Source organism: Ostrinia nubilalis, chromosome 14 (genome assembly GCF_963855985.1).
Source record: "Ostrinia nubilalis chromosome 14, ilOstNubi1.1, whole genome shotgun sequence".
NCBI classification, from domain to species: domain Eukaryota; kingdom Metazoa; phylum Arthropoda; class Insecta; order Lepidoptera; family Crambidae; genus Ostrinia; species Ostrinia nubilalis.
This window is the reverse complement of record NC_087101.1, coordinates 10,482,304-10,503,892: the sequence shown is the minus strand read 5'-3', so window position 1 is coordinate 10,503,892 and position 21,589 is coordinate 10,482,304. Positions and strand designations below refer to the sequence as shown.

The 21,589-nt window shown below is 40.3% G+C and overlaps 2 protein-coding genes across 2 annotated transcripts; both read left to right on the top strand.

Moving 5' to 3' along the window:
• The first annotated feature begins 140 nt into the window (after nt 1-140).
• LOC135077866 (uncharacterized) lies at nt 141-6,379 on the top strand. Its single transcript, XM_063972407.1, has 4 exons — nt 141-340; nt 668-880; nt 5,303-5,432; nt 6,226-6,379. The coding sequence occupies exons 1-4, from the start codon at nt 254-256 to the stop codon at nt 6,345-6,347; spliced, it is 552 nt and encodes a 183-aa protein (XP_063828477.1). The 5' UTR covers nt 141-253; the 3' UTR covers nt 6,348-6,379.
• A 681-nt stretch (nt 6,380-7,060) lies between these two features.
• LOC135078326 (symplekin) lies at nt 7,061-21,555 on the top strand. The gene is made up of 16 exons (XM_063972925.1): nt 7,061-7,289; nt 7,418-7,611; nt 7,853-8,048; nt 9,355-9,536; nt 9,766-11,324; nt 11,971-12,216; nt 12,525-12,746; nt 16,543-16,649; nt 17,335-17,437; nt 17,763-17,881; nt 18,790-18,933; nt 20,018-20,221; nt 20,329-20,718; nt 20,866-21,033; nt 21,282-21,449; nt 21,547-21,555. The coding sequence occupies exons 1-16, from the start codon at nt 7,242-7,244 to the stop codon at nt 21,553-21,555; spliced, it is 4,059 nt and encodes a 1,352-aa protein (XP_063828995.1). The 5' UTR covers nt 7,061-7,241.
• The last annotated feature ends 34 nt before the right edge of the window (nt 21,556-21,589 follow it).

The window sequence follows — 21,589 nt, the reverse complement described above, 5'->3', positions numbered from 1 at the left end:
CTAATACTTATCCTCAGTTATAAGGTTGAAATTCTTCGGTCATATTATCTATGTACGGCGTACGGCCTTTTTAACCGATAAAATGATAATGATAACGCCCAGTAGAATCGACTGATAACGATGCATGAAGCCAGTCGCATAATGCTTGAGCCAAAACATCTACACAATTTTTGGTTCTTATTTGTTTGGGCCACAAATTAAATAATTTTGGGTGTGGAAGTGTGAGTGAGGTGTTTTGAAGTTTGGAGTAAACATGCCTTTGAGTCTGCCCAGGCTCACGAGATGTTGTTTTTGCTTATCACTAAGAACTGGTTCACTGATTATCGGATATGTTTCAATCGTGAGTAATCTTTGATTTTTGGAACTTTAATGAATTAATTTGTAATTTGATTTATTTACAAAACCTTCCATGAATTTTTGTGAGTCTTAATAATAATTTGAAAAATGTGAATTTATGAGATGTAGTAAAAGATAGAGTACTAGTAAATCGTAAACTAGGTTCAGTATTTAGTAGATCGTTTTGAAAGCAATTAAGGGAATCGAATTTCTATCGTACCTAACTAAATGCTATCAAACTCTAAAAAAATGTCACTGCAAAACTGTAATAATGCTGAAGGTACACAGGGAGCGAAAAATCAGGTCTATAAAATACAAATTACAATTTCAGTTGCTCTCCCTACTGTTTATGGCGACAACGTCCTACTTCCTATACATGGTGGTGAAGTTTGTGGAGGAAAATAAAGACAAGCCGAACCCGGAGCACCCTCCAGATGAGCTGGCGCAGGTGGCCCTGGGGCTCTACGTCTCCCAGGCGTACTACCTGCTCGTGTATCTGTACCTGATTGTGATCAGCGTGATGCTGGTCGTAGGAGTGCATATGGTAAGTTGTTTGTTATGTGCCTATACTTAGACACAGAATAATTACTACTATTACTATTTATATGTAATAACTAGTTATAATTTAGTATTCCACATAGAAGTGATAATTGACTAGAACTACAAAAATTTGACGGAAATGTTTTCCATCGCATGACAGTAGCGATATGATTAAGCAGAACCCTGAATGATAAACGTTTCAAAATAAAGTTGATAAATAAAAATAGCCAATGTTATCTGCCGCATTTTGACAGGATTTACACGGAATCTCAGTGTGATTGAGGAATTCCATAATATGTAATTCAAAATTCATTTAAAGTTATTTTTTGTTTGTGGGGGCCACTTTCCATGTAAGTAAGTAGATATTGAACATGGTCATCAAACTATTCTACAGTTTACATTAAGAACCTATAAACCGGCGCTGTTATTGAAAGTACCTAATGAAATTCATCATATTAATAACTATGTCCTATGAACCTATCAACTCAAAAACTCCATTTAAAAGATTATACAATTGTTGAACAAAGATACTGCTTCCCAGCCGGTTCTATAGCGAACCCACGCTTTCACTTGTTTTTGAAGGAAGAGGTGAAAATTAAAAATTAAAAACTTATATCCTTGTAATTTTGCGATAAATGGGTCAAGCCCCAAATTTGAAGTATTTTTATCGATAAAATTGTCCCTAGATTTCGCCCTTAAAGTTTGATCACTACATGCCCGGACACACTGTACCTATAGTCATGATGACTGATAGTTTTCGGCAAAAATGATTTGTGAAAATGAGTCTAATGTTTATAACTGATTCATACATTGATACCTACCTAGACTCTGTGAATAGTTTCCTTATCAAAATTCGCATATTACGTATCCTACGTAGTAACAGGCCTGTTCATCTCCGCGAGTTCACATCGAAAACAAAACACGCACGATAGCCCACCTACAGGAGGCGATTCGACAAGGCGTCACATACGAGATACGAGCGAGCATTGACACACGCACGCGTACTCTTGTATTATGGAAAAAAATAAAAAAATACTGTGTAAAAAATACTGTGCAGTATTTAACTACCTAAATAATAATAAAAACACACAATTAAGTTGCCTGAAGACACTGAGAGGTAAATAAGTGGTTATTGTTATTCATGATAATTCATGCATTCATGTATTTCTTCCGACATTTTCCGCGATTTGGCACTTCACGTCACACATTAGTTTGCCGAAGTTCGCCGAGCCAGCTATTGTCAATTATTATAGGTGTCAAACAGGATAGGGTCTTTGCGCTGGTTTTCGTCCAACTATCGGAGTTGACAACTTTGTGATCTTAAAATACCCTTACATAAATGTATCATATTATTTTATGTCGTTCGAGTGCTCATAAAGGCAGTCAACTAAAGTCCATACTGCAACGCACACACAATCCGCACCGTAACGTTAACGTAAACGCCTTGCCTCGCCGATGACAGTGCGCGAAGGGCAATGACAGCTCGCAAAACACTGACGTATATCAATGTCTCATGGACTTGGCGTAACTTTAAAATAAACGTACTCGGTACATTACGCACACATTTACACGCATTATAAATACATACACGATTTAAGAAAACAACATGGCCGCAATATAGGCAATCAGCTGACAGGTATTTGTGTGTGTGTGTGTAGTTGTCAGCTGATTGCCTATAAATATGTTGTTTTCTTAAATCTTGTATGTAGGTACCTACTCGGCACAAGTCAGGTAGTTAGTGACGTCACATGAAAATGTTGCCAGAATGAGTACTGACCAAACATTATCTATTTCTTTTTTTTATACATCACCAGGGATAAGTTAGAAAGAGATAAACAGCTGTTTGTCATTAATTTGTCGAATTTTTGTATAGATCTATATTTCCTCTCCACTATTACCTCCATGCCACAAAAGGCGATACGTTGTTGATCCCTTTCCGAGTTGATTTGCCTGCTATATGACCTGAGCTATGCTTTAAAAAAATGACCCTTAGTCATCTAAGATTTAATTTTGTATGAAGAAGTTTAATAAACACTTACAATTGTGTTTATAATGCTATCAATTAAAGACATACGTGCCAAAAACTTTTCCTGTCAGCACGTTTTTTTTCTAGCGCGATGATTTCTGCAATGTACCGGTGACCGGTGTATGGCCGCGCATTTACTTAATTTTTTGGAACTCACTACTTTTTAAATTACATTTTCATTTAGGTAGAACTGTTGCTTAGGCATTATAGATTGCAACAAAACTAGCGCGGGATGGCTACTGCCTTCTGTGAATACAATACTTTGTATTCAAATTTTACGCATGTGTTTATGGCAGCTCAGTGAAATGGACGAAAACCGAAGTTATAGCCTGACCAGGAACATAAAAACCCTCGCCATGTTGCGGAAAACTAATGGTACTAATTTCTTTTAATGGCAACAGTAACTGAAAACTTCATTGACATGTCACCTTGCATGTCAGTCTATTGTTGTCAAAGTGTAAACAAACTTTATTTTAAATGTGTGCAATTGATTTTGTGAATTATATTGCTAAAATATTTTTATAGTCGTGAAAGAAAAGTGGTTCACAATGTGTTAATGTATTTGTCGAAGAGAAATACTAACGGTTCGGACAATATTTTCATTGAATAATGTTTCCGACAAAGGTTGTCAAATTGACTGACATGTTTATGGTATAGTACAGTCCACTATGAAAATTAGCTGTAGTCTGTTTCAACTACCTATTTTAAAGTTTTTTTTTACTTTCTAAGTTTTGAATTTTATGGAATTGGGAAAGAAGTACCGAGTTTGAAGCGTTCATGAGCAGACATTGCAGTTGAATATTCAAGTTCTGAATTTGATTATTGATGAATAATAAAATAAATACTACTAGCTCGATTGATGGTTTCATTTAATTTATTTAAACCAGGTTACCTTTAATAATATTTTTTTGGTAATTTATGAAAATATCAAATTAGCCCGTAATCCTTAATCCTGATACATAAATTTAGCCTATTAATTTAACACATGTACGACTGTACTCAGTGTTGCACTATCAAATGCAATTGAGGCGCCTCTATGCCAGGGTTTTTATGTTCCTGGTCAGGCTATAGATAGAAAACCAGCACAATGACCCTACTTTCAAAAATTAATATTGCGATTTTATAAATCACTTAAACAACTTTATATTAATTTGCGGTACGAAGTACGCCGGGACAGCTCGTAAAACAAATTCATTATTTATATGTAATACTAATTTATCAACTTTGTTCATTGTTAGTTCATTAGTTGTTCGTGTTTCGTTTGGGTTAGACCAAGAGCCGAATGCAAAAAATAAATGTTACTTAAATATTAATCCTACAAAAAACGGACGGACGTGTGCAAGTCTAATAGCCATATACTTGGTTAACTCATTTTAAAAAGTGCACAAAAACGTTCTATGTTCAGACAGACTATATGACGAATCTATAAGGGTTCCGTTTTTGCCATTTGGCTACGGAACCCTAAATACCGTATCAAAATCTGTTGCATAGTTTTAAAGATCTAAGCATACATAGGGACAGACAGACAGGAAAGCGACTTTTTTTTATAATTATTACGTAGTGATGACGGGCATATAGACCAAATAAAGACATTTTGATTTAAGGGGGGGACATCGTAAGAGCCATTCACATTTTTATCAGAAAGTTAATAAATTAATATATTTAGGTTTTTGAAATCTAAAACAGCCAGGAAATCAAAGAGGCAAACATGATACCTTTGCGATTTTATAGGAATTTTATTGTAAAACACGGTCATATTAAACTTTTATAAAAAAATCCAGAGGTAAATGTTTTTTTTCGAGAAAAATTTTTTCTAATCGTTTTTTCGAAAATATCATCCCATCACACATACGTTCTGTAATACATAATATTGAAAACAGTGCGAAATATCGTAAATTGCAGTTTTCACATACTAAGGGCCCATAATGAAATTAGTATAATGTTTGTTTATGTAATAAAATTTGGTTTGAAATTCCTACTGAATTGAATTTTTATTTCTTACTAGCTTTTTGGCTTCGCCCACGTGAAATAAATTGTCACAGTTATGTGTGTTATAAAATATTTAGGTGCTAGCTCTTACACTATATAACTGGCGGCCGCATGTAGCTGCGCGTTGCCGCGAAGAGCAGTGAATGCAAGTGTGGTGCGCTAGATGGCGACACAGTAGCTTCTTGTAGCAGTCAGCCCTATGGCATCAAGACAGTACCGATCACTGACGTATGTCAACAAAACGGTGCTCGACTCTTAAGACAAGCTAAATTACACCATATTGTTGATGATATTGAGCATACATTTTTTTGAATACCTTCGCGAAGAAAAACTTCTGTACGTAGTACTTATTATTATTCTGTGGTAGTAATTTCAATTGTTTTTCTATTGAAAATATGTTTTCTATTGCAGAACAATCACCACCTTTTGAGGTATTATGTGTACAGCGGGTTCTTCCTGTTCGGCATGGCGCTCGCCTTGGTCGTGGTGTCGTTCGTCTTCGTGGGCTTCTTGGGCACCTTGCCCTTGCTTAAGTGGTGTAGTAAGTATTGCCTTTATTTTAATAATCAGTACCACACCTACTTGTTAGCTCCTGTAGCCATTCAAGTGAGCGAATCGAGACACAACAGAAATAAATTGAAATGTTGTGAGGGCGGTAACAAGCGTCGCGTCGTCTCGAAAATTTTAGGAGACGTTTGAATAAGATTTTTTTCTAAGTAAAAGTAAAAATTGTATTTATATATTTTTCTTTTAATTACTTTCATGTGTAACAACCATCTCTGAGATGGGCGTTGTTTTACAAAACCACACCCTGTATACGCGCATGCTAGCGGCTTACAAAAGTCTTTGTATGATGGCTAAGTAAGCACTAAACTTTAGCGTACTACCTAGTAAACACAATAAACTTAAGAATAGACGTCGTGAGTCACATACCGACAGGGAAGTTGTTAAAATGGCTCAATCGGACTGACACGTGTAGGTCGGTCGTTATAACATAAAGAAGAACCCAAATCAGGATGAATTTTATGCATGATAGGTATTTAATACATTCAGCCCGATTCCTTGATCTGATCCTTCTCCCTTATAAACTGAACTTTCCACCTGACAATTGCCAGTATAATTAAAATTTGTTATGGAATCTAACTCTGTCTGACTTTCATGATTTTATATTCCAACCATTACTTAAGTAGGTTGCCTGTCATGAGATAATGGAGGCGGTATTGGGAATTGGCTAATGACAACAAATAACGAATAGAATAGAAAAGATACTTAGAAGATAGGTACCTACAATTAAATACCTTTTTTTTAAATAATAAAGTTCGTATTTGTTTCAGTGACCCACTTCTTCTGCCTTCTTATCGTACGAAGCACATACCTCGAAATGGAAGAGCAAAGCCGACCGAAATCCTTCGAAATGCAGCACCTTTACAGCCCACCGGCACCTATAAATATATAATTTTATTTAAAATAAATATAAGACTGATGCAATCCGTTTTATTTTTCCATGTACTTTATCAATGCCTTTTTCTGTAGAATGGTTTTAGTAATTTAGTTTTTCAGGGGTAGAGGGTAGATGGAAAAGTTCATACTAGCTACCCTTAAATATTATTCCAATCTCCTGTTGGTAAGTCAACTGCAAAATCTTTTATCGTTAATTCTGCTAGAAATAAAACAGTAAAACTACGGCTAAAATGCAGATTTTAGTTTACTACTACGAGTCTATTAATTTATTCAAGTTACAGTGCGGAAACCACCGTTCTTCTCGTCAGAGTAAAATATTCTTTGGCGGAAACTGTTTGATCCTTTTATTCAGTACTGTTTATCCACATTCTCCTAAAAAAATTTTTGATTGCTTTACAATCACATTCAATATTATCAAAGAAAATGACGCATTTTCTGCTATATCTATTTATATTCACTTAACACGTATTTAGGGAAGGTATGGCGTCTCCTCTTTGTGCAATAATATTTTTAGTAATTTATAATAATTTCATACATTACACCACAGATACATACATTACACAAAAAAATAAAATCTTGAACGCATCGATAAAAATTAAAAATAAAACTGTCAAAGTGACGTATTAACCAATTAAATCAGGAAGGCAGCATACGTGATCATTGTCTCTCGGATTTCTCTTTTACTCTCGCATAACTCAAAACATCCTCGTTCTCGCTTATACAAAAATAACCCGCAATACAATTTTGTTGGTTAATTATTTCATTTGACTTCGCGATTCGCGAAGCGCACGTATTTTGTCATTCGGAAAATATTACTTTTGCCCAAGTTAATGCAAACCGAAATGAAAATAAATTAATTATTTGCTTTTCTGGCCAAGCACAAGCCAAGATGTCGTCTAAATTTCATCAGGCCGCTAATGTTACGGCTCAAAACCAGGTTTGTTGACACCTAGCGCGGCAATGCGTTTGGAAGATCAAGAAATTGAGTTTAATTGTATTTCTGTAACTGTTTGTTAATATATTTGTCTACGTGAAAACGTTTTTTATTACCTATTCCATTTGCAGCTTGTACAATGGATCAACGAAGCTGGTATGAGCGAAGGTGGCAAAAAAACTGCCCTGTTGAGGAAGATTATAGAGCTACTGCTCCATTCTGCCTCACAAATGATACCGGTCTACATGGAGAATATCTTGAGTTACGTTAACGATAAGTCTACTGACGTGAAGAAACAAGTTATCACATTTATTGAAGAAATGAGGTTAGCTCATTCACTATGTGAATGTTATTTATTGGGCAATATTTTTGGGCTAGGGTTACAAGAGTTTATTGTATGATTCCTCTCTCATCATACAAACTTATCTATTATCTTTGACTACACTCAAGTTCGTTGAGTTTGACTTTTTAAACTTATTAAATTTTCCTACATTTTCAACTTATTAATCCAAGTTTTATCATATTTACCATTTAAATCATCATGCATCAAACCTCTAAAATTACAGCAAACTACATCCCGAGTATCTACCAAAAGTTATTGGACAGCTTCGGCTACTTGTAGCGGACACCGTAATCGCAGTGCAGAAGCGAGCCATCCAGGCCGCTAGTATAGTCTACAGAAACACGCTGCTGTGGATATGCAAGACCGATGCGGAGATGTCCGAAATGCAGTACGTCTGGGATAACCTTACTCAACTAAAGGTAAATGAATAAATCTTATAAATAATGTCAATATTGTGGTAAGCCCACTCGTGACACAAATACAGGCAATATAAATTACTAATATTCTGTTAAAAAACATGCTTGCCTAGTAAAGGTTGGTTTTTGCAAGTATATTCTTGTTAGTGTCTGAATTATGTTACTACTGTGAAAAGCTGAAGACCCAACAAAGCTTTTATTAAATAAATATCTAAATCAAGTTGTTAATATTCTTCTATCTCACTTGGTTTCAACTGTGGAAACAGAGGTCACAATCACAAGTATTAAGAATGTTAAACTTATTTTTTTTTCATGTGTGCTTAACAGTGGCGGCGTAGCATGGGTTGGCACCCGGGGCGATCACCCCCCCGTCCCCCCCGTCATAAATCCTAAGGCACCCCCTGGTACCCCCCCAGGATTTTGGGGTTACCTACCGATTCGAAGATTGAAAGGCAATCGTACCCCCCCCCCCCCCCCCCGTATCATGACATAGACCGCAGATTTGCTATGCAGATGTGCCAGTGAGTACTAATCTGCGCGACTTGTGTCACCCCCTGATGCTTGGCACCCGGGGCGGACCGCCCCCACCGCCCCCCGCCGCTACTGGTGCTTAACACTTAAGGACTCGCGCCTTAATTTGTAACATCCATACTCGCTACCGGGTGCGCTGGACCCAGTATATAAAATCCTATGTATTTTTCAAAAACACTAAATAAACGTGAAAAGTACTTTATTAGAAGGATAATATGATATAAACAAAGACAATAGTAAACCAAACAGTAATATTAATTGCCTTTTTCTAAAATAACAACTTATTTAAAAAAAATTAAGGTTTTTTGGCAAAATGAAGGTTATTTTTGAAAATTTCTGTAATTAATTATTTTAAAAAATACCTTGTATATTTTCGTAAACTACTATGATTTGCCTACTTATAATAATTATCAATTAATAAGAAATTAGTATAGAACATTAAAAAATTCACTTAATTACCGGGTCCATCGAACTCAAAATTACCTTTTTCGTCTGTAGCACTCACGTGCAGTGGGCTATTTGACGAGTACGACCGCTATTGGCCGTGCTATACTGTCGTGGAAAGGTACTAAGAGCGACAACATCGCAAACGTCAAAACTTAAAAGTTATTACACAAAAATTGAAGTACTGGGTCCGTTAGACCCATTAGCGAGTCCTTAAGTGTTAATATACTTTGGTGTAGGGCCTAAGTATGTACTGAATAAACTATTTCATTTCCATGATTCATTTAGTTACTACTATTCTGTAATTTGAGTTTTCTATCTCTGTTTTCCTCAGCTCATGGTTCTAAATATGATAGACAGCGATAACGAAGGTATCAGGACTCACTCCATCAAGTTCCTGGAGGAGGTGGTCTTGCTGCAGAGCCCTGGTGAGGGCACGGAGGATGACTTCAGCCTCGAGAGCTTCCCGGCCACTCTGCCTTTTATAAATAGAAAAGCTATTGAAGAAGAATCAGAGTAAGTAGCCAGTAGCCACATCAAGTTGGTAATTTCAATTAATAAATCAACAAGTCACTTTGTCATCTATCCATCCATGTGTAAAAAAGATCTGTCAATTATAATTGAATTGATCTCTCCTATGCAGTGAGCACAGATCTGAAAGACACAATGACTTTGGTCTTTGGTGGTCTCTAAATTACCTTTTATTACATGTTTATTATTAACCTAATGTCTTATTTCTTTCCAGACATATTTTTGACTTGCTAGTCAAGTTCCACAATTCTCAACACATTTCTAGCGTGAATTTGATGGCTTGTATGACAACACTATGTCTACTGGCCAAATTCAGGCCCAAATACATGCCACGAGTCATACAAGCTCTAGGCGATCTGCACACGACCCTGCCGCCTACGCTATCACAGTCACAAGTTAACTCAGTCAGAAAACACCTGAAGATGTTACTCATTAACATTATAAAGCATCCCTCTTCAAACGAGATGATGCCCCAACTCACTCAACTGTTGGTTGATATAGGCATGACCACTCAGGAAATAAACAAGGTTATACCTAAAGAACGAAGAAACAAACGCGTAGGTGAATTGAAATCTGGAGAAATTCCATCTAAAAGATTCAGGGTAGATTCCCCACAAAGTGTCAGTCAGGGAAGCGACAGCAATAGCAATAGTCGCAGCGACTTTAACATGTTCGAAGAGGACAGCAGTCAAGGTGCACAAAAACCAGCAGTCACTGAAGACACTATCTACGAGGGACTGAACAACGTTGAGAATGTCGTCAATCTCGTTACGACTACATTAGTCAATCAACTACCGGTCGACATGCCTTCTAATTTCGTTACTGCTTATAAGCCTATACCGAATTCGGGTAGCAAAGTTCAAAAGAAGCATTTGGCTAAAATGATGCTGGCGCTTATAAAAGACGAGGCGGTCATTCCAGTGCCCCCGCCCTCACAACCCACGCTGTCTGACTTGGCTGCGAAAATTCCGCTGCTCAGAGATGACGACGAAAAGACCACCCTCAAAAACGCAGTGGCAAAGTTACAAGAATCCACGAAAGCAGACAGACAAATGGAGAGTGCTGTTTCTAAACTCATGGAGGAAACACGACAAGAGCATCTGAAGGAGGAAGAGAGAAAAGCCAAAGAGAAGGAAAAACCTGTTCCTCCACCCACACCGTCAGTCCCGAAGCTCAAGCAAAAGGTCAAATTGTTGAAACTGCAGGAAATAACCCGTCCTATCCCCAAAGAAATAAAGGAGAGATTAATGATACAGGCTGTGAACAGAATTTTGCACGCAGAAAAGGAGAGCGCGATAGGCGGCGCGGCGCAAATAAGGGCGAAATTCATAACGATTTTTGCATCAAGTTACACGCCAGAGATAAGGGAATTGGTTCTGAATTACATTTTGGAAGATCCTGCAAACAGAATAGAGTTAGCATTATCTTGGTTGTACGAGGAGTATGCTTTCATGCAGGGCTTCAATCGTCATCCAGTGACATTGCAGCCGAAATTACACGAGAAGCACGATCAGAATTACAATCAGTTGCTGTGCGCTTTGATCACTCAAATATCAGAGAGAGGGGATCCTACTATGGAGAATAGCAAGGATGTACTGCTCAGAAAAATATACGCGGAAGCACCTGTGATAACGAGTGAAGCTGTGGACTACCTCAAACATTTGGTTAGCGAGGACAAAGTGGCGTTCCTAGCGCTTGAAATATTGGAGGAGTTGTGCATAATGAGGCCGCCGCGCTCGCATAAATTCATGAATTCTTTGGTTTGCCATGTTTGTAAGTATAAACACTGTTTTGTCACCTACTATTAAATGCTATAAAAAGTATTTGAGACAGTTTTTGCTTATAGGTTTAGCTAAAAATGATTTAATTTAAAAACAAGAATAACATTGATAATTTGCAAATCCCTTATCTCCAAATTAGAGACTTAAGGAAGCGCAGTCGCAGTGACGAAGACGATACCGTGACGATAACGCAATGTGGGTTGCGCTTCTGTCTCTCTTTCGTCATTTCAAACACAGACTGTAACATAGATACGCATCATAAGCGCTCCTTCCCTCTCTTATATTGAATGCTGCCATCTAAATCACAATAGGCTAGTTTCCTAAAAAAATTTTTTTAGTCCGTCATGTTTAATATCAAAATATATTGGACACATATATTTTTATTTGTCAATCTAACAAATAATTACATAGTTATGGTGCGTTGAAGTTCCGCACGACGTCACAACGTGCGGCACTTTTATGCAAGCATTGACGTCACGGGCCTCTTCTTATGAACTTTGGCGCGCTTTATCTCTTTAAATTTTCATTAGTTTGAAAAAGTGAAAAATACGTGTAGAGTATTTTTTGATAAGTTAACTGACGGACTAATTAAAACTCTTGCTTTTTGACCCAGGAAACATCCCTATTTACCCTTTCAGTGAACGAAAACATCGAGATCCGAGACGCAACTCTAAAATCGGTCGTGAAGATTTACCAATGCGGTACAGAGGCAGCCAAGAAAGTCATTGAGAAGCATGCTCTCCTATACCTCGGGTTTATTTCGCTGTCCAGTCCGCCGCCCGAGCTGGTGTCTGCAAGGCACCATGGGCTGAGGGTGCCGTGGAACGATGAGATGGTGAAGGTCTGCCTGAGTTTGGTTATGGCTCTGTTCCCGTATAATGAGGGTGAGTTTTGTTGAAATCTTTGAGTTATAAACTTTAGGGGGTGTTTATTTCGGAGACATCTTTTTCAGCCAGCAAGTTGGATGATTTATTTTCTTTTTAAAGTATATTCCTTTGTGGTAAGATATAAATACTTAATGCTTGTGTTATGAGTAGGTTCACCACAATAGTTCAGCGAGAAACGGGGTTTGAACAAGCGTTCCTCGGATTTCGAGACATCATAACCGTTGTACTTTATAAACAAAATTTTGTCAAAGCCGTACAGCCACTGCGCTTATCAATATTTACATAGATTTATGTGTTTTTTACAGAACTAATAATAGAAGTGGCTCGCGTATACGGTTGCGCGGGCTCTGAAGCCAAACGCGTGGTCCTACGAGTGGTGGAGGGTCCGGTACGGGCGGCTCTCGCGACGCCGAATCCTGATGGCGGGGACTCCGCCCTACGTCCCGCCTTCAGAGACCTACTGGATGAATGCCCGAGAGGAGCTGAGACGCTGTTGACCAGGCTGGTGCATATATTCACGGAGAAATGTAAGTTTAACATCTTGATAAATATGTAATAGAAGTGGTAAACGCTGCATAGGACGTCCACTCAAAAGGTGGATAGACGACCTCATAAAGGCAGCAGGAAGGCGCTGGGCGCAGGCCACTAACTACCGGGCAATCTGGTAATCATTCGATTTCAAATGATGATGATGATGAATGAATGAAAACGGCTCGCTTAAACGGTTGCGCGAAGCCAAAGGCGTAGTATTACGATTGGTGGAGGGTCCGGTACAGGCGGCTCTCGCGACGCCATATCCTGATGGCGGGGACTCCGCCCTACGTCCCGCCTTCAGAAGCCTACTGGATGAATGCCCGAGGGGAGCTGAGACGCTGCTGACCAGGCTGGTGCATATATTCACGGAGAAATGTAAGTTTTACATCTTGACAAATAATAGAAGCGGTAAACGCAGCGTAGGACGTCCACCTACAAGGTGGATAGACCTCATAAAGGTAGCAGGAAGGCGCTGGGTGCAGGCCACTAAAAATCGGGCAATCTGAAAATCATTCGATGCAATCACGTCCTATGACCGAAATGATGATGATGAATGAATGAATGAAAACGGCTCGCTTAAACGGTTGCGCGAATCCAAACGCGTGGTCCTACGAGTGGTGGAAGGCCCGGTGCGCGCGGTTCTCGCGACGCCGAATCCTGATGGCGGGGACTCCGCCCTACGTCCCGCCTTCAGAGGACTGTTGGATGAGTGTCCGAGAGGAGCTGAGACGCTGCTGACCAGGCTCGTGCATATATTCACGGAGAAATGTAAGTTTAACATCTTGATAAATAATAGAAGCGGTAAACGCAGCGTAGGACGTCCACCTACAAGGTGGATAGACCTCATAAAGGTAGCAGGAAGGCGCTGGGCGCAGGCCGCTAACTACCGGGCAATCTGAAAATCATTCGATGCAATCACGTCCTATGACCGAAATGATGATGAATGAATGAATGAAAACGGTTGCGCGAAGCCAAAGGCATAGTATAAGGCCCTGTGCGGGCGAATCTCGCGACGCCATATCCTGATGGCGGGGACTCCGCCCTACGTCCCGCCTTCAGAGGGCTATTAGACGAGTGTCCCAGAGGAGCTGAGACCTTGCTGACTAGGCTGGTGCATATATTCACGGAGAAATGTAAGTTTAACATCTTGGTAAATAATAGAAGCGGCAAACATAGCGTAAGACGTCCACCTACAAGGTGGATAGACCTCATAAAGGTAGCAGGAAGGCACTGGGCGCAGGCCGCTAACTACCGGGCAATCTGAAAATCATTCGATGCAATCACGTCCTATGACCGAAATTATGATGATGAATAAATGAAAACGGTTGCGCGAAGCCAAAGGCATAGTATAAGGCCCTGTGCGGGCGAATCTCGCGACGCCATATCCTGATGGCGGGGACTCCGCCCTACGTCCCGCCTTCAGAGGGCTATTAGACGAGTGTCCCAGAGGAGCTGAGACGCTGCTGACCAGGCTCGTACATATATTCACGGAGAAATGTAAGTTTAATATCTTGATAAATAATAGGAGCGGTAAACGCAGCGTAGGACGTCCAGCTACAAGGTGGATAGACCTCATAAAGGTAGCAGAAAGGCGCTGAGCGCAGGCCGCTAACTACCGGGCAATCTGAAAATCATTCGATGCAATCACGTCCTATAGCCGAAATGATGATGATGATGAATGAATGAATGAAAATGGCTCGATTAAACGGTTGCGCGAAGCCAAAGGCGTGGTGGTGGAAAGCCCGGTCCGGGACTCCGCCCTACGTCCCACCTTCAGAGGACTGTTGGACGAGTGTCCCAGAGGAGCTGCATATATTTACGGAGAAATGTAAGTTAAAATATTTTAACAAAAGACATCATTCATCATCATCATTTCAACCACAGGACGTCCACTGCTGAACATAGGCCTCCCAAACAATAAGTCAAATAATAATTAATAAGATTTTTTTAAACTTGTCACACCAATTTAGCTATATTGACCACAATGTCACTTGAGCGATTTGTACCATTCGTCATTTTCTGTATTTTATCACGAATTTTCCTTTTATCAATTGTTTTCAAATGAAAATGTGATCTGAATCTAGTTTATTATGTGAAACGATATAACATTTAAAGTTTTACCAACTTATCTTTTAGAGCCCTCGCCTACGGCAAATGCATGACAGCATCGCTACTAACGCGCGTTAGTCGCGTTTGCATCGCACTACAGAAGTGATACCAACGCGCTACAGCAGCGCGACTGCATCGCTATAATTATAATAAAAAAAATCTTTTTTAAAAACAAGCTTTATCCTGAAATGCAGTTGTACTAAAACGAAAAATAATAATTGTATGCTAGGTTCAAAGAGTTTCGAAAGCTTGTATCGCGCATGGAATTTATTCCTCTTTTTTTCTGTTTGCGCTACAAGCTTTCGAAATTCTTTGAACCTAGCATACAATTATTTTTTTCGTTTTAGTACAACTGCATTTCAGGATAAAACTTGTTTTTAAAAAAGTTTTTTTTTATTATAATTTTATTTTACACTTTTTAGTTGTAACTATCTCAATATCTGGGCCTGGTCATCATTTAGCATAAAAGTGCTCGGGAAGTCGAATCCAACGAACCCAAACTCGATAAATTTCCGCCGTTTCGTTTAGGAGTTCCTATGGCCACCTCCTGACTCCATCATCAGACCAGCTCAATGGTACCATAATATTGCATTGTCATCGTACTTCCATAAGTATACCAAATTTCAGCTCAATCGGTTGAGGAGAACTGGTCTTAAATTCAGTTGCAAGATTTGTCCCACACACTAACAAGTGAAGTCAATATAAAGCTTGTAAAAAGCTTGTAAAAAATCGCCGTGGGCCAGTAGCCTTATTCACGTTACTATAGTTCATTCAACTTATGATGGTGATTTAGACAGATAAAACGTTTCGTTTTATGATTCTAACTTTTTACGAATAAAAATATTGAGTTGTAAAAATCAATTACTTTTGTGTGTTTTCATCCTTCCAAAATATCAATCACTAATCTTTCTCAATTAACCTAAACAAGAATTTCTATTTATTTATTAGTTTATTATTTAGAAAAAAATGTGAAAAAATATTAAATGAATTGCTTCTGCGTTAGTCGGAACTTTTGCTCATAGGGATGGGACATAAACAATCGCAATAAATCAGTAATCGGCATGGTGGTCATCTTACCATCGAATCACGATTATTATCTCAGGCAGGTCAAAGCTAAGTCAGTACGTGTGCGTTTGCTTTTGATGACGGTTTTGTTTTATGCGATTTCTCCACGTATTGTTTGTTATTGTTATTTTGATGTTTTATTGAATAAAATGCATATATTTAATTCTTTGTGATTTATTTTGTACCACTAAGAATATTCACGTTTATTCCATTTCCAGATAGTTCAAATTCATAGATATAATTTTGATCAAGATTAAAAATCAAACAAACAAAAGGCGATTAGATTTCTATAGAAAATATTCTCGATTCTAAAAAATATCGATTAGGTTTATAAGGAGCGCCTCACTAAATAGAACTGTCATAATCACCATCTTACGCTGAATGGACTATAAACTTTAACGACAACAAAACACTGAGTTGCGTTCAAAATGACCCTTGTGATCACGGATTTAGAACTGTTTTTCAATGGGACGACTTCTGAACGCCAGCGAGATTTTGACTGTCAAACACGTATTTTGTTTTCAATTAGGTCACTCACAGGGGCCTTACACCCTGTAAATACAAGTTCGTACCTGTACGCCGTTTATAAAGTTTTGCACTTGTTTACACTTGCAGCGGCGCCGAGCGCGGAGCTAGTGTCGCGTGTACGGGAACTGTACGCGACGCGAGTGTCGGACGTGCGCTTCCTCATCCCCGTGCTCACCGGACTCTCCAAGAAGGAGGTAAGTGTACATTAACGAGGTTAGCCCTAAATAGAATAGTATAAGACAGCCCCCTTAAACAAAGTAGCATTCTGGGCAGCTCGTGACTGCTCAGGCCTGAAATATCTGTTTTCTTAAGATGTAAATTCTCAAAAAGTCTACGTACTCATCATGTTCTTCGATTTAAACGTCTTCAATTTAAAATGTGTGCAGTTTTAGTAGATCTTCTATTCATAATGTTTACATTTCTATAATCTGAAAAGTGAACAATGTGAACATTGTACAAAAACTGTCATTCTTGGAGACAGACAATTTTAAACAGTTGACATTTTGAGAAGCTGACATTATGCAAAAGACGGTCACATTCTGAATAGCAGACATTTTGCGAAAAATACATTTTAAGAAAACGGATATTTCAAGCCTGAGCCTTCGTGACAGATTCAATGAGTGTCATTGTTACTGTAGGTAGAGCAAGGTCCTGTAACTCACTAGTGGCGTCAAGGGGTGAGCGCTGAAGCGATTGGAGGACTATAGCATTTGCACTTACCAGAATGACACCAGTTTGGTTGGAGTAAAGTTTTGTCACTTACCAGTGATGCCAACATACACATAATAATATGTGACATTTAATACATTTCCTATGATTTATACAAAATTCAATGAAATCACATTTTCGAGACTTAAAAAATTTATGCAACTGTTTCAGATATTAGCAGCTTTACCAAAACTAATAAAATTAAACCCGGTGGTCGTGAAAGAAGTCTTCAACAAGTTGCTTGGCTTGCAGAATCCTAACGAAGAGTCACCAGGTAAGCATTTTTTAATACTGGCAACTATTTTTTATTAACTTACCAAAGATAATAAGTAAATAATCGAAATAAATTCTCTCTATTTTACAGTCTGTGAGATTTGTAAGTACATAACAGAATCTTTGAGATTTTTGATTCTATATTGTATACACTTTAATGTTTTTTTATTAAATTTTATTCAACAAGATTGAGAGTATTGAACTTTTGAAACACTGTTTGAACTTTTGAAAATTGATTGCTTTTTATTGTTTACGGGAGAAGGCTGAAACATCGTCTTTTTAGTTGCTATTATCTTATACTTATATAAATAATATATCGCTTGCAGTCGACCCAGTGGAACTGATGATCGCTCTCCACCTGATTGATCCGAGCAAAGCCGACTTGAAGTACATAATTAAGGCCACTGCCTTATGTTTCGGCGAAAAACAGACTTATACACAAGATGTAAGTATTGTTTATTTATTTCTTATATGCTTTTACCATATTTTTATAATGTCTAGTGTAGTGTGTGTGAAATGTGTTTTAATTGTCAGGACCGTTATTAGTTGCGTAAGATATAAACTTAAAAGATTGTTATTACTCATTATGATCACTCAATCAGTTTTCTGCTTACTAATAGAGGGTTTTGCAGTTCACACTACTTCCGAATCCGTGAAAATAAGATCCAATGTAGTTTTACTTTACGCAGTGAATCCGATTTCTGTCATCCGATTTCTTCAATTAGATTTCTAGATTCAATTTCGTCGGTTTCGTTCGGTTCTGATGTACGCGAAGCTACTCTGAATGTACTTCCACGAGAAGTATAACCTTTGTTTCTGCTAATACCAGGCCTGTTCATCTCCGCGAGTTTATATCGAAAGAAAACACGCACGATGGCCCCCTACAGGATTACTATTCGACAAGGCCTCACATACGAGCGAGCATTGACTCACGCAGGCGTATTCTTGTGTATGATGGAAAAAAATAAAGAAAATAGTGTACTAAATACTGTGCAGTATTTAACTGACTAAATAATAATAAAAACACAGAATGTACTTTTTTAAGTTGCCTGAAGACACTGAGAGATAAATAAGTAGTTAATATTATTTGCTAAATCATGTATTTCCTCCGTCAATTTCTGCAGTTTGGCACCTCACGTCACATCATTTTACCGAAGTCAGCCCTATAGCTTCGGCGCAGTGGCGATCACTGACGTTTGTCAACAAAATGGTGCTTGACTCTTGAGACAAGCTAAATTATACCATATTGTTAATGACATTGAGCACATTTTTTAAATACCTTCGCGAAGTAAAACTTCTGTACGTAGTACTTATTATTATTCTGTGCTAATACTATCTGATGTGAACATCCAGGTGCTGTCAGCGGTCCTGCAGCGGCTGGCCGAAGAGAATGAGATCCCGGTGCTGATGATGCGTTCTGTCCTGCAAGCGCTCACACTTTACCCCGCGCTGGCGCCCCTCGTGCTGAACATCCTGCAGCTGCTGGTGGAGAAGGAGGTCAGTCATGTTGTCATCGGTTAGCTTATCGATATACAGGGTGTTAGGTAAATGGGTATATGAGCCGACACTAGCCCATGTTAACATGGGCATATAAAAGGTATGGTGAAGTCAGAAAATTGATATCTTAAATTTAATTATTTTAATTTTCATACAAATCGGATTTTTTAAATTTATTTTGTATGAAAATTAAAAAAAAATAAAATCATTATATCAAATTTCTGACTTCACCATACCATTTATATGCCTATGTTATGGGCTAGTGTCGGCTCATATACCCATTTACCTAACACCCTGTATAGTCTGGTCGCGACTGTGCGACGGGCGCCCGCAGTGAGTGTGCGAGCGCGACAGCAATATAATCACGCGCGAGCGATAAGAATGGGTAGCTTGGAGTTATTGGACAAAATTCTACGTGTTCACGAACCAGACTATAGAATTAATAAGATTTATCATTAAGTCCTTTACAAACCGAAGAATAGCGGAGTTCACAGCACGCAATAAAGTGCAATTCAGTTAGCTTAGGCCCAGAACAGACGGTGAAACGCAACTGCAACGGCACTGCAACTGCTAGTTACTTTTGAGTCGCATCTAAGTTTCTGCCATAGATTCCGTTGAGAGACCACACATGACGCGACCATTTTGACCAGTTCAAATCGGTTTCAAACAGGTCGCGTCATGTGTGTTCTCTCAACGGACGCTATGGCAGAAACTTAGATGCAGCTCAAAAGTAACTAGAAGTTGCAGTTTCGTTGCAGTTGCGTTTCACCGTGTGTTCTGGGCCTAAGACTTATCTAAACTGCGAAGTGAACGTCTCTGACTAAGGTCTTTTGTCTAAAAAAATAAACTGCACTGTATTAGCTTCTAATGAAACAATAAATACTGCTACATAGGCACACCATCCGTCGTATAGCTAACTAGTCACGATGACGCTCTCCGTTGCGTCGCCGATCTTATGAGCAAATATAGGTTTGTTTTCGGTGACAAAAGTGACATAAACCCACTCGCTCTAGCTTTACGCTTGCTATTCATATCATATTAAAAATAATTTTAATGTAAATAAACTTTCTTTATGATTTTTTAGGTGTGGCTGAACAAAGTGGCGTGGGAGGGCTGGGTGAAGTGCTGCGAGCGTCTACTCCCGCAAGCCTGCTTCTTACTAGTGTCGCTGCCGGCGCGCGCGCTGCAGGCCGCGTCGCCCGCGCTATTAGCAGCGTTGCGCGCGCACGCAGCGGGCCTGTCGCCGGCCGAGCGGGCGTTGTTGCCGCCTCATGTTGCTAGGTTGGAGGTAAGCACGACAGTAATGGCAGACCAGTTAGTGACGTGTGAGGGCTGAGCGAAGTGTTGCGAGCATCTGCTTGCTCAAGCATGCTTTCACAAGCGTGCTTTCTCAAGCGTGCTTCCTCAAGCATGCTGCGGCAAGCGTGCTTCTTACTAGTGTCGCTGCCGGCGCGCGCGCTGCAGGCCGCGTCGCCCGCGCTACTGGCCGCGTTACGCGCGCACGCGGCGGGCCTGTCGCCGGCCGAGCGGGCGTTATTGCCGCCGCACGTGGCACGATTAGAGGTAAACACAATCATGTGTTGCGAGCGTCTGCTTCCTCAAGCATGCTTTCACAAGCGTGCTTCCTCAAGCATGCTGCCGCAAGCCTGCTTCTTGTTAGTGTCGCTGCCGGCGCGCGCGCTGCAGACCGCGTCGCCCGCGCTATTGGCCGCGTTACGCGCTCACGCTGCTGGCCTGTCGCCGGCCGAGCGCGCGTTATTGCCGCCTCACGTGGCACGATTAGAGGTAAACACAGTCATTCAGTAGCGTGACAAACCATTCAATGACATGGCACGTGCACAGTGACGTGGGAGGGCTGAGCAAAGTGTTGCGAGCATCTGCTTGCTCAAGCATGCTTTCACAAGCGTGCTTTCTCAAGCGTGCTTCCTCAAGCGTGCTTCCTCAAGCATGCTGCCGCAAGCGTGCTTCTTACTTGTGTCGCTGCCGGCGCGCGCGCTGCAGGCCGCGTCGCCCGCGCTATTAACAGCGTTGCGCGCGCACGCTGCTGGCCTGTCGCCGGCCGAGCGGGCGTTATTGCCGCCCCACGTGGCACGATTAGAGGTAAACACAATCATGTGTTGCGAGCGTCTGCTTCCTCAAGCGTGCTTCCTCAAGCATGCTGCCGCAAGCGTGCTTCTTACTTGTGTCGCTGCCGGCGCGCGCGCTGCAGGCCGCGTCGCCCGCGCTATTAGCAGCGTTGCGCGCGCACGCTGCTGGCCTGTCGCCGGCCGAGCGGGCGTTATTGCCGCCCCACGTGGCACGATTAGAGGTAAACACAATCATGTGTTGCGAGCGTCTGCTTCCTCAAGCGTGCTTCCTCAAGCATGCTGCCGCAAGCGTGCTTCTTACTTGTGTCGCTGCCGGCGCGCGCGCTGCAGGCCGCGTCGCCCGCGCTATTAGCAGCGTTGCGCGCGCACGCTGCGGGCCTGTCGCCGGCCGAGCGGGCGTTATTGCCGCCCCACGTGGCACGATTAGAGGTAAACACAATCATGTGTTGCGAGCGTCTGCTTCCTCAAGCATGCTTTCACAAGCGTGCTTCCTTAAGCATGCTGCCGCAAGCCTGCTTCTTGTTAGTGTCTCTGACGACGCGCGCGCTGCAGGCCGCGTCGCCCGCGCT

Coding starts and splice junctions, on each gene's coding strand:
- LOC135077866 (XM_063972407.1), top strand. CDS start 254: ATGCCTTTGAGTCTGCCCAGGCTCACGAGATGTTGTTTTTGCTTATCA. Junction 341..667: donor TTATCGGATATGTTTCAATC/GTGAGTAATCTT, acceptor TTACAATTTCAG/TTGCTCTCCCTACTGTTTAT. Junction 881..5,302: donor TGGTCGTAGGAGTGCATATG/GTAAGTTGTTTG, acceptor TTTCTATTGCAG/AACAATCACCACCTTTTGAG.
- LOC135078326 (XM_063972925.1), top strand. CDS start 7,242: ATGTCGTCTAAATTTCATCAGGCCGCTAATGTTACGGCTCAAAACCAG. Junction 11,325..11,970: donor TTCTTTGGTTTGCCATGTTT/GTAAGTATAAAC, acceptor TTACCCTTTCAG/TGAACGAAAACATCGAGATC. Junction 12,747..16,542: donor GCATATATTCACGGAGAAAT/GTAAGTTTAACA, acceptor TTACACTTGCAG/CGGCGCCGAGCGCGGAGCTA.